The sequence below is a fragment of the Callospermophilus lateralis genome, chromosome 6 (assembly GCF_048772815.1).
Source record: "Callospermophilus lateralis isolate mCalLat2 chromosome 6, mCalLat2.hap1, whole genome shotgun sequence".
Lineage (NCBI taxonomy): Eukaryota > Metazoa > Chordata > Mammalia > Rodentia > Sciuridae > Callospermophilus > Callospermophilus lateralis.
This window is the reverse complement of record NC_135310.1, coordinates 129,829,560-129,841,001: the sequence shown is the minus strand read 5'-3', so window position 1 is coordinate 129,841,001 and position 11,442 is coordinate 129,829,560. Positions and strand designations below refer to the sequence as shown.

At 37.2% G+C, this 11,442-nt stretch overlaps 1 protein-coding gene across 1 annotated transcript; it reads right to left on the bottom strand.

Annotated features, from left to right (window-relative positions):
* Window positions 1–10,289: 10,289 nt before the first annotated feature.
* Window positions 10,290–11,225, bottom strand: LOC143400834 (olfactory receptor 2G3-like). The gene has a single exon (XM_076857820.1). It carries the CDS (start codon window positions 11,223–11,225, stop codon window positions 10,290–10,292), a length of 936 nt encoding a protein of 311 aa, XP_076713935.1.
* Window positions 11,226–11,442: the final 217 nt, after the last annotated feature.

Genomic DNA, 11,442 nt, shown 5'->3' with positions numbered 1-11,442 from the left:
ATGTTAAGCAAAAATGTTTAATCCAGAAAGTCATGCATTTGTATATTTGCTCTTGTATGATGAATGCATTAAAAAATGAAAAATTTTGAGTAAGATGGGACAAAGGAGTTGTAAACAATCAAAATATGTTATATGCATGTATACATATGTCACAATGGATCCCACCATGCTGTATAATTGATATGTACTATTGTGGGGCAGGTCACTCAGAAAACACACCAAGTCTCACTTTTGTCCAAACTGAAGAGTCTTTATTTAGCCAGCAGGCTGGTGACTGCTCCCCACAGGACCCATAACTGTCTCTTCAAGAAACAGCTCTCAGCCTGAGTATTTCAGAATATTTAACAGCAAAACCCACAAAAACCACATCAGTATTGACATAGCTGCAAGCAAACAGGTATAGAATCTGAATTGGTCAGTTAGTGAGGAAATGCAATGGGTACATTGGTGTTTTCCACAGGACTTACATATCAGCAAACAAGCAGAAAGAAAGTAGACCCAAACGACGCTAGTTCAGTACAAGTTAGAATATGTTTACTAACATCTAGACAATCAATCTTTGAAAAGATACATTGCTCAAGAAAAATGGAAACCAAAGAGAACAATTTTATATTGTATAAGAATTGCTATTTTGTGTTGCCAAGTATATTATGCTAGGTGACTATTAAGGGGTACAGAGATGGGGCTTTCCCATGGGAGAGGCATTTCTTAAAGGATATGGAGTCTCAGGGTAAAATGGAGTCTGTTTTGTCATTGTTCATATAGCCTGGCCCATAACAGGTGGTATAACAGAGATCCAGAAGAGAGAGTTTTGAAAGGAAGAAGTACATGGGAGTGTGGAGATGGGAGTGCAAGTATGACAAAATGATGATGAACAGGTTTCCTAGCAGTGTCATCAAGTAGAATATCATGATATCCACAAAGAGAACTAGTTCCAGATGGGGCCACTTAGAAAAACCCAGTAGAATGAAGTAGCCTTCAGAAGTAGCATTGATTTTTTCCATCATCATTGGTTTCTGTTACCTGAAGAGAGAAAAAAATCACATAATTTAAAAAAATTACAGAAATGCTCCAAAGACCTTCGAGAGGTTTGAAAAATTAACAGAAGCCAATTATAAGGCTCTGACACTGTTAAATTCTAGGACAATTTAGAGTTTATATTATAAATTTTTTAAAGATAGATAGAGATTTTTTAATATTTATTTTTCAGTTTTTGGTGGACACAACATCTTTATTTTATTTTTATGTCGTGCTGAGGATCAAACCTAGTATCCCGTGCATGTCAGGTAAGCACATTACCGCTTGAGTCACATCCCCAGCCCAAGAGTTTCTATTATAATTCTAATAGGTAATTTAGAAAAGCTATTATAGCAAATAAACAGCATCAAATTCCTTGAACTAACTAACTGATATTAAAACTACAAGAAAAATAAGCTGGTATTGAAAACAAAGCTATCCTATCTCCTAGAGAACAATCAATTGAATTAAAATCAATGGGAAAATATGTGATGATTAACAGTTATCACATAGTCTAAAATACCTCTTGCCTGTTACTTGTCTTATATTTTATACTTATTTATTTATTTATTCATTTATTTATTTTGGTATTGGGGATCAATTACAGGGCCTCACACATGCTAGGTTATAGTTCTACCACTAAACTGCATCCCTAGGCCTTGAGTAATTAGGTATTAATTACAAAGGGAAAACAGTAAATTTTACAGTTGAACAAACTGGTAGACACCACCATAACTGCATTATGAATGACAGCAGCAGTTTGCGGCAGATCAACTTTATACAGTTGCTGATGTGATGCTCTCAACAGGACAAGATTATCAATCAGTGATGTTTCTGCCAAAAAAAAAAAAAATAAGCAGCCCAGCCCTGGGGTTGTGGCTCAGTGGTAGAGCACTCGCCTACCACGTGTGAGGCCCTGGGTTCAATCCTCAGTACTACATAAAAATAAATAAATAAAACAAAAATATTGTGTCCAACTACAACTAAAATACGTAAATAAATAAATATAAAAAAATATGCAGCCCAATTCTAATAATGAACAAATACAATGCAATCTCCAATTGAGACTAAGCAGATTGAACTCTTCAATTCTCAAGGTCAAAAAGCAAGTAAATTTGAGAAACTGGTCTATGTTAAAGGAGACCAGTGACATACCATATCTAAATGTATGATCCTCCACTTAAAAAGATAGAAATTAAAATTATTGAAGCAAGGGTAATTCTAAATTATTAATTGGATAATAGTATTTCACAGTAAATAATATTAAATAATATTCTATATTGAATTTGCAGAGTTTGGAAATTGTACAGAGTTTATTTAAAATACTGTCCTTTAAAAAATAAACAGAAAAAAGAATCATAGTTAAAGAGATACAGCTGCTCTAACTTATTCTCAAATGGTCCAAAAATGGGTACATTGGTATTTTCCACAGGACTTACATAGCAGCAATAGATGATAGGAAGACAGATGATAAATAGATAAAGTTAGACGACAGAACAAAGTTTATTAGGGAAAAATATCTAGTAATGCTCAATATGGATAAAATGTTTATGGTATTTCTTTGTACTATGTTTTGTAATTCTTCAGTTAAGTTTTAAGTTGTATCATAATAAAATGTTAATTACAGAAAGCACAAAATTATTTTATGTTTTATTCAGATATTTGCGTTTTGCAGGAAAAACAAGTAACATTATAAGTATGAAGTTTTTTCCTTCCAACCTAGAGTGAATGGTAATTGGTAAGAAAATGGTAGTTGAGTAAATGTCTAACCTAGATGAAGAAGAAAATTTCTGTGAGACAAATAATCATTGTTTCCAAATTAGGGATCTTCATAATTTTTATTTTCATTTATGTGATGATAGAAATCATAATAACTACAATCTGAATAATCACCCATTTGGATAAGAATATCAGTGGAAGAATATCTAATTTAGTGGAAATTTCAAATTGTTTTTGTGGGTGAAAGATATTCAGACTCAATTAGTTGTGCTTATAGAAAGGACTTTTTGATATGATTTATTCTTTTGGACTCAAAGCTTCTTTCTGACAGCAAAACAAAATGTAAATACCAAAAAGACACACAGACATCTTTATATCAGAGTATTATGATCTGAAAATCCTGGAAATTTCAAGAGAAGAGTTAGAGTGATTCCTAAAGGATGTGTGAGTGTCATTAAACTCTAAAAAGAAAATTTTAGGGGAAGGAAGAAAAAATATTCAGAGAGAGAACATGGAAGAAAAGGTGTGAAGGGCAGGTAATGAAGACAAATTTGGTAGTAACACTTAGAAGTTAAAGTGTGGGCATCACAGGGCTGAGAAATCTGAACCATTAAGGAATATCACTACAACATTGATTTTTCTCTAGGAAAATAACTGATATAATATTAAATTCTAAGCATAAGTTGCAATCACTACATATTTTTATTTTTAATTCTCCAGTTTAGAAAATAACTATGAATATTTAATAAAAGCTCATTTGGTAGAGTATAATGGAGGCTTAGTTAGAGTTGAGTTCCAGAAATTGGTATTATTTTGTTGCTTCTTGTGATTTTTTTTCCCATTCCTTTCATTTTCATGAGTTGTCATGAAAACTACGCATTCCAATGGTGAAAACACACATCAGTGGTGTGAAATGCAATAATCACAGAGAGGTTGTGATATATGTAATATATATTACTAAGATGCTAGAATAACTTGTTAATTCTTATGAAGATTAGTGGTAGACATAATGCTAAAAAGAATTCAGGCAATTAGATGGACAAATACAAAATAATCACATCTTTTGCTTAGGTATTTCATGGTCATTTATAAACTTATTGGTTAAACATATGAACTAGTTTAAGTAGGTCAATTTTAAGAAACATTTATTTATTATTTAAACTGATCATCAAAGTGATCTTGGTTCTGTTTTCTAGATATAAAATGAAGAATGACATTTGCTCATGGAGAGACATGATTGAGGTTATAGGTGAAGAAAAATTAGAAAAATTTGAATTATTTCCAGTTACAAAAATAATACAAAATATTAAACTTTATTCCCTTAGTAAATATTCAAATTTTGAAAGCACAGTATTGCCCAATGAAATCAACAAAGGATCATTGGAGAAATTGTTGTTGTGTGAACTGATTAATGTAATCAATAAGTCATAGACATAGATTATAGATTATAGGAATAATCAAAGATAACACATATAAGCAACAATAAGAAATAAGTTCATAGATAAGTTCATCAGGAGTAAGCCTAAGTAATAGTAATAAAATAATATAACTGTAAGACATAGGATTTAAGTCACAGGAAAAAGATATGGAACAGTGAAAGATGATTAAGTCAATAGCCAATATGGTTGTAGATAGATATAGGCTGACAGGTTAATATAGATATAGACAAGATTAAATCAATATAGTTGTGAACAATTGTATTAGCTTGATCATGTAGTTATAAGGCTTATAGATATCAGTAGTAAAATGATGAGTAAATGAGATAACTGCAAGCATCAAAAAAGTTACTAGTACTGGGATAGCAGGAATGGAGTCACTGTGGTTATAAAAACAGAAAGTGTGACCATCAGGACGCCATCTTAGCTGTTATAGCTGTTCTAGACTCGGTCTTAGTTTTTCTGTTACTGCTCCTGTGAAGAGGGAACTGCATGACCCATTTCTGAGAAACAGAAATGAAAGCCGTCTTTTAAAAAAATGTTTTTCTGTACTTTGTACCCCACAGAATATACCCAATTCAGGATATGGTCACGATCATGGTGAGCTACATTCTGGGTTTGAGTACATTTATGGGTCTACATGACTTTCAAATAGATTATCACCCCAGCTCAGCTGAAACTCAGGATATGACACTTGTTCTGACAGAGATGTGGTTAAGCTAACTGCTTTTGTTAGCTTTCTTAACTTGCTTGCTTGCTAACTGGAAAATTCCAGTCCTGTTTAGGTCCCACTAGTTACTGTTTTAACTTCTGTGATTGGCTTGTTTACATGACACTAAACAACCCACTGAGTTTTGGGTTTTGACCTTATATTCCCAAGACACACGCCAAGAAGCTGCTGTTCTCCCATAGAGCATCAGTCTCTATGAATGGGTGACAGTGCCTGGCCAGGTAAATAAAGCTCTCTTTTGTTTGAATTCAGTGTTTTCTGAGGTGGCCCCGCCTGACAAAATACATAATGCTATGTGTCCTAAGGAGGCAAATTGCAATGCATGCAGTTGAGGGGAAGAAATAAAGAATGTCATGCACTTCTGCTCTTTTCAATGTTTTATTCACTTAAAATACTCAATACAATTTTACTCTATAGGTTTTTAATCAAGAAAACAAACATCCTTAATGCTAGGCACTGCAAAAGACATAATCAATTCACAACAAAAAATTCTAGATTAATTAATTCACAGCAAACAATTCTAGATTAATTCTAAGCACTAAGAACACAATTAATCATGACAGGATAATGATTATAATGATAATCAGACATTCCCTCTGCATGCTAAATTCAAAAGTCTTAAGCCTTAGACTTTAGGTCCAGAAGACACACACTCACTAACACCTGGTAATCAGTTCTGGAACCAAGACAGGCTTCTCCTGGTGTGGAGTGGATGATCAGTTGAGGAGTGGGTCATAGGGAGAATTTGCAGCTCTCGCCAAGGGTCAGATGAGGCAATAGAGTTTGAGAGCAGTGAGTATCATGCAGAGGATCAGAAAAATGATGATAATGTCAGCCCAGGTCCTCACCAGGCCCTCCAGCTCAAGTCCATCCTTGTTTTGGCTGGCTAAATCCCTGTTCATTAGCTCTATTATTTATACTAAATTTGGGGGCTTTTGACCCCCCTTTCAATCCTTATCAGCTACCAGGGATTTCTCCATGACATCATTTACCCTGGGGTCAGAAACATCTGGTCTGGTGGTCTCTACCCTGACATTCTGGCCTTCCCTCTTATCAGGCCAGAACAGCTTGCCAGAGGCTTCACTCAGTTCAGGAGGATAAAGGGAAGTGACTTGTCTGAGGCCATACTGGAGGGCTCTGTGGGTGTGCCTACTGAGACTTCAGGTTTCAAAGTGGAGTTTTTAAAATAGAGTTGCTTAAGTTCAGGCCTAAGGCCATCCTCATACAATGTCTGGGGTAAACAATATACAAAAGAAGACTATTTTAGTTGTTAGGACAAAGGACAATCACATGATGAAGACAGGAGATGGAGAAGCAAAGCTCTGATCAGCAAGCTTTTCTTTATTCAGTATTTAGTGGTGGATTCAAATGGTAGAACCTGGTGTGGCTCATTTTACAGGCAGAATTGGCAGCAGGCTGAAACAAGTGTCTGGGTTATGTAGGCTTCCTTTTTGGTGGGACAAGAATGTGAATAGGGAATTCACTGGGGCTTATTTTATTGGGGTGAGGTGATCCATTAGGGCAGGCCAGTTAGGTAGAGTTCCTTTTGTGTTCCTTAGGTCTGACTGAGGCCTGAGATTTTAAATGTCAAAAGCTTAGGGGAAATGTCCTTGAACTTAATTTCCATATCCTTCAGTAGTTGTACCAGATATGCCAGAAAAACAAATGGATGAGGGCATGTCCAAGGGACAAAGCAGCTGGAACAATTTGGGCTTCAAATTAAATGGCATGCATTGAATTATAGTGCAAATTATAAAAACAAATATTCCTGAATCCATATTAATATAAATAAATGATTAAGTCAATAAGCAAATGAAGGGAAAGAGAAATTTTCCTTGTAGATAAATAAAAACTCCCCTTCTGAGAGGCGAAACTTAATCTCTCTTCTTCTGCAGTGACTGTCTTTGAAGGAATTCAGTACTGAGACATAAAAATTGTAAATGGAAGTCTATATACTGGGAACAGTACCTTCACCAAGTGATCAATTTTTGCACATCTATCAATGAAGTCATCTAGGTACCATGCACCCACTACAGTGAAGGGATGAGAAGGGCACTTACCCTCTGATTTCTTCTCCCCCACATCCTTATTCTCTACTCTCATCATTAGGAAGGACACACAAATAACAACTAAGAACCATTCTACAAAATACCTGGCTAGTATTCTTCAAATACTCAAGGTGAAACTGATGAAAAATGGCAAATTAGAGGAAGGGGATGTTAGGTCAGCAGGCCTCCCTTCCCCCTCTTCTTTCATGGGGGCTGGCTGTGGGTGAGGACTTTCCAAGTGACTGAGGATACCCGAAATGGCCAATCAGAAGCTGATATGGTAACTGGACCCCAACCACCATGACTTCCATAGTTCTTGCTGGGGGAAGCAATTGCCCTGTCAATTCAATCAGCCTTGACCAACCCATGATAGATATGATCTGCCTAAACTCAGCTGATCCAACTTGCCATCAGTAGCTGCAACTTAAAGGGCCTTGGCTCTCCTACCTCCAGTTTCCCTTATTAGCATTATTCTTGCCTCCCTCACCCTTTCACCGACTTGTGAACCTCAACTGAGAGCACCTCCCCAATAAACCTTTTGATGCCTCATTCGAGTTCCATGACTCCTGATCTCATGTGCCCCTTTCTTCCTTACAGGGTGCACTCTCTAATTGCTGCTCAGCTCAAGATTCAGCAGGAGTATTGCTTTTCAGCAAGGTGGGTACCTAGGGATTTCACTAAAATGCAATATTAGTAAAATAATCACAGAGATACAGAACTTCAAAACTTTAATCATAAGAAATAGTACCTTAGAGACACATCAGCTTGATTGGTGTTATCACCTTCAGAATCATCAGCCCACAACAGAGGTTAGGGGTAGATAGAAAGAGATGAGTGAACAAAATGGCTTGGAATAACATAAGGAATAGAGTGGGAGATTGATCATAACTGACACAGAGAAGGTGGGACAAGTTGATCATTAAAAATTCATTAGGCATGGCATGGTGGGGCATGCCTGTAATCCCAGTGGTGTGAGGGGTTGAGGCAGGAGCATCATTAGTTCAAAGCCAGCCTCAGCAATGGTGAGGCACCAAGCAACTCAGTGAGATCCTGTCTCTAATTAAAATATGAAATAGGGCTGTGAATGTGCCTCATAAGTTGAATGTCCCTTAGATCAATCCCCAGAACTAATAATAATAATAATAATAATAATAATAATAATAATAATAATAATAATAATGTGGTCAGGTTGGTGGCAGTGACTTAGGAACAAAGCACCAAGCAGCCTGAGTGCAGGAAAGAAACATCAGTCAGGCACCCATGGAAATCCCTGTCAATCAGCGGGATCTCCTGGCTACCGGCTGTCAATCAAAACAGGGTCTCTTGGCCAATCCTGGAGTTCAGCCAGCTCCCCTGACAAACTCCAGCAGGACAAGGGACTCTAAAAACACCTTTTCCTGTCCCAAGCCTTTCCTTTCCTGCTGTGAGCCCCATAAATTTCCAGTAAGGTCAAGCCCTTCCTCCCCTCCCCGCTTCCCGGCCCCCGCTGTTTCTCCTCAGACCCTCTTCCTGTCCACTCTGTCAGTCTGGTAGAGTTCCACCCAGGAGTAAGTCTCTTGTTCCAAGGTCCTTTTTAAATCTGCCTTTGGTCGCTGCCCACTGCCTGATCTCACAAATAATTGATCAGAATTTCTGGCTGATGAGTGGAGAATTGCTGTGGCTATCATCTGCAAGTGGCTATCATCTGCAAGTGGCCCCATAGCGGTTTGCAGAGGCAAGAGTTTTGGAGCTCATAAAGGGCATTGCCAGCCTGACCCAACACTTGTCTTATTTGGGGCGAATTGTATGCCTGGACCAGTACAACTAAAACAGGTGCAGAGGATTGTTCCCAGGTGTAAGGATGGCCTTAGCCTAAGCAAGTCCATTTTAAAATATAACTGCAGTCCCCACCAGGCAAGCCTACAGAGCCCTTCAATATTGTTATCAGGCATATCCTGATAAATTAAGTCACCTTCCACAACCCTTATAAAACTTAGAGTGAAGTCACTGTCATTTGCCTTCACCCTGATAGGAGTCAAAGATGAGAGATCAGGGTGGAAACCACCAAACCATATGTTTTTGTTGGGAGCTGCCACATAGGAGCTGAGTACACCTAGCCTTAAGCAATGGAATTGTGGATACTGGCTTCTACTGTACCTGTAAGCATGTGGATCCCATCTCTGCTGAGCATAGGAATGAAGCTATGGAAGTGAGTGTCACCCAATGAGACTGGGATACACCCCCATAAAACTCAATCCCTTGACTTTTTTGGGTTGAACTTTCTTGAATGTCTTTCTCCCCAATAAATCAAGAATTTTCAAGTGTCTCACTCTTTCTCCAATGGACCCTTAAGGTCAAGAGCCTTCCCTGATTTCTACAAGCAAAGGGTATTTCTGTGTGTTATATACTTCTTTTGCCATTTTCTTAAGTTATTGGTGCAGCCAGCTCTTGTGAACCCAGCTCAGGTTGCCAGCCTGGCAAGAGCATCTTTTTACTCTAAAGGTATTTTTGTGACAAACTTGTCCATTTTGTTGTGTTACCCTGATTTCTGCAATGTGGCTGTCATTGGGTAGGCTCTGATCAACCTTTTCTTATCTTTTATTTGAAACATCAAAATCTCTGAGTCTTTCAGAGTCACTGACTGTCCAGTATTAAATTACAATGAATTCCCTCAGTCAGCCAAGTTTTTGAGAAAGAGAAAATCAGATACATGTAGCACCTGGAAAGTACTGTCTTCTGTGTTTCACCATCTTATCCCTTCCAGCAGTTATAAATTATTTAATTAATAATACAAAATCACTGAGTACATATTTGCTAAGCAAATATAACAATGCTTTTTTCAAGAAGCAAAATCATTCACATAATTGAAGTTGATGAAATTTGAAGATTCAACCATCTCTGACAGCATAGAGTTGATTATGTAAAATACATAGTTTAGCTGGGTTGTCCACATAGGTTTGGAACAACTCACAGAGTAATGAAATGTTTATCAAGTGACATTTCTGGAAAGTCCATGGATGAATGATCATCATTCCATTTATATGAGGTCTAGATAGAGCTAATGCAATTATATTGAAATTTATACTTTAGCTTTTTTTCTTTTTGCTACTTTACAAAGTCACTCTTTCACTATGAACTAGCCAAATGGAATTATTTTAATGTATTTTCAAGAACGGTGTGACCATACTCGTGCATATTAGCCAAGTATCATTCTTGCCTAATGTGATAATAAATAACATAATGAATATGATAGATTTTGCAAAAGGAACCTATAACCTGAAATTTAGGATATGAATGAGATATAAGAGAAAGTTTTATAATCCTCCCATTATTATAACTTCGTTTTATATCTAAATATGTTTATTTTGAACTGAAAATGCTCCTCACCAGGTTGTTTAATATCCACTTTACTTCCTTATTCCTCAGGGTGTAGATGACCGGATTGGCTGTAGGAGTCATCACTTCATAGAAGAGGGCCATGAACTTGGGCTGGTCTTTTGTAATGGATGAGGGGGGCTGAAGGTACATGCTGATGGATTGACCATAAAATAAGAGAACCACAACGAGATGAAAGGAACATGTCCTGATGGCCTTTTTCTTTCCTTCAGAAGATTTAATGTTAAGTACAGCATGTGCAATACTAGCATAGGAGGCAAGAATTAAGGACAGAGGAACAGCTAACATAAAAATGCACACCACATAGAGTATGAATTCATTAACTTCTTTTTCACCACAGGCAGTCTTTAACAGAACTGGGATCTCACACACCAAGTGATTCAGTTTATTTATGCCACACAGTGGCAACTGCAGTGTAGTTGTAACCTCTGATATAGCATAGGTGATACCACCCAACCACACAATGGATGCTAATAGAAGGCAAACACGCTGGTTCATGATCAGAGTGTAGTGCAGAGCTCTGCAGATGTCCACATAGCGATCAAAAGACGTGAGAGCCAAGAGAAGACATTCTGTACTCCCCATTATGCTGAAGAAATAGAGCTGAACTACACACCCCATATAGCTAATGGTCTTAGAGCTTCTCAGGTTTAACAGCATCTGAGGCACAATGCTTGTGGTTAAACATATGACTAAAAAGGAGAGGTTGGTGAGGAAGAAATACATGGGACTGTTGAGACTGGGATTTAACGTGGACACCAGAATGATGGAGATGTTTCCCATCAGGGCCATGGAATATGTTCTCAGAAGAAAAACAAATAGAGGAAGCTCTATCCAAGGACGGTCAGCAAAGCCTAGTAGAATGAACTCATCAGGGTGGCTTTCATTAATTAGCCCCATAGTCTTCAACTTATTTCACCTATGGTAGAGATGTACCAAAGAATTTAGAATTATGGGAAGAGAAAACCCGCAACAATCTATTTGTTTGTACTCATAGATTATAGAACACAGTAATTTAGTTTTGAAATAACACAAATAATCCAGACCAGGTCATCTAATTTTCCTTCATTAATACAAAAAAAAAATTAAAAGTATTTGTCAACAAGTAACCCAAGTA

Bases quoted from the DNA above. Each gene is read 5' to 3' on its own strand.
- LOC143400834 (XM_076857820.1), bottom strand. From the start codon at position 11,225: ATGGGGCTAATTAATGAAAGCCACCCTGATGAGTTCATTCTACTAGGC.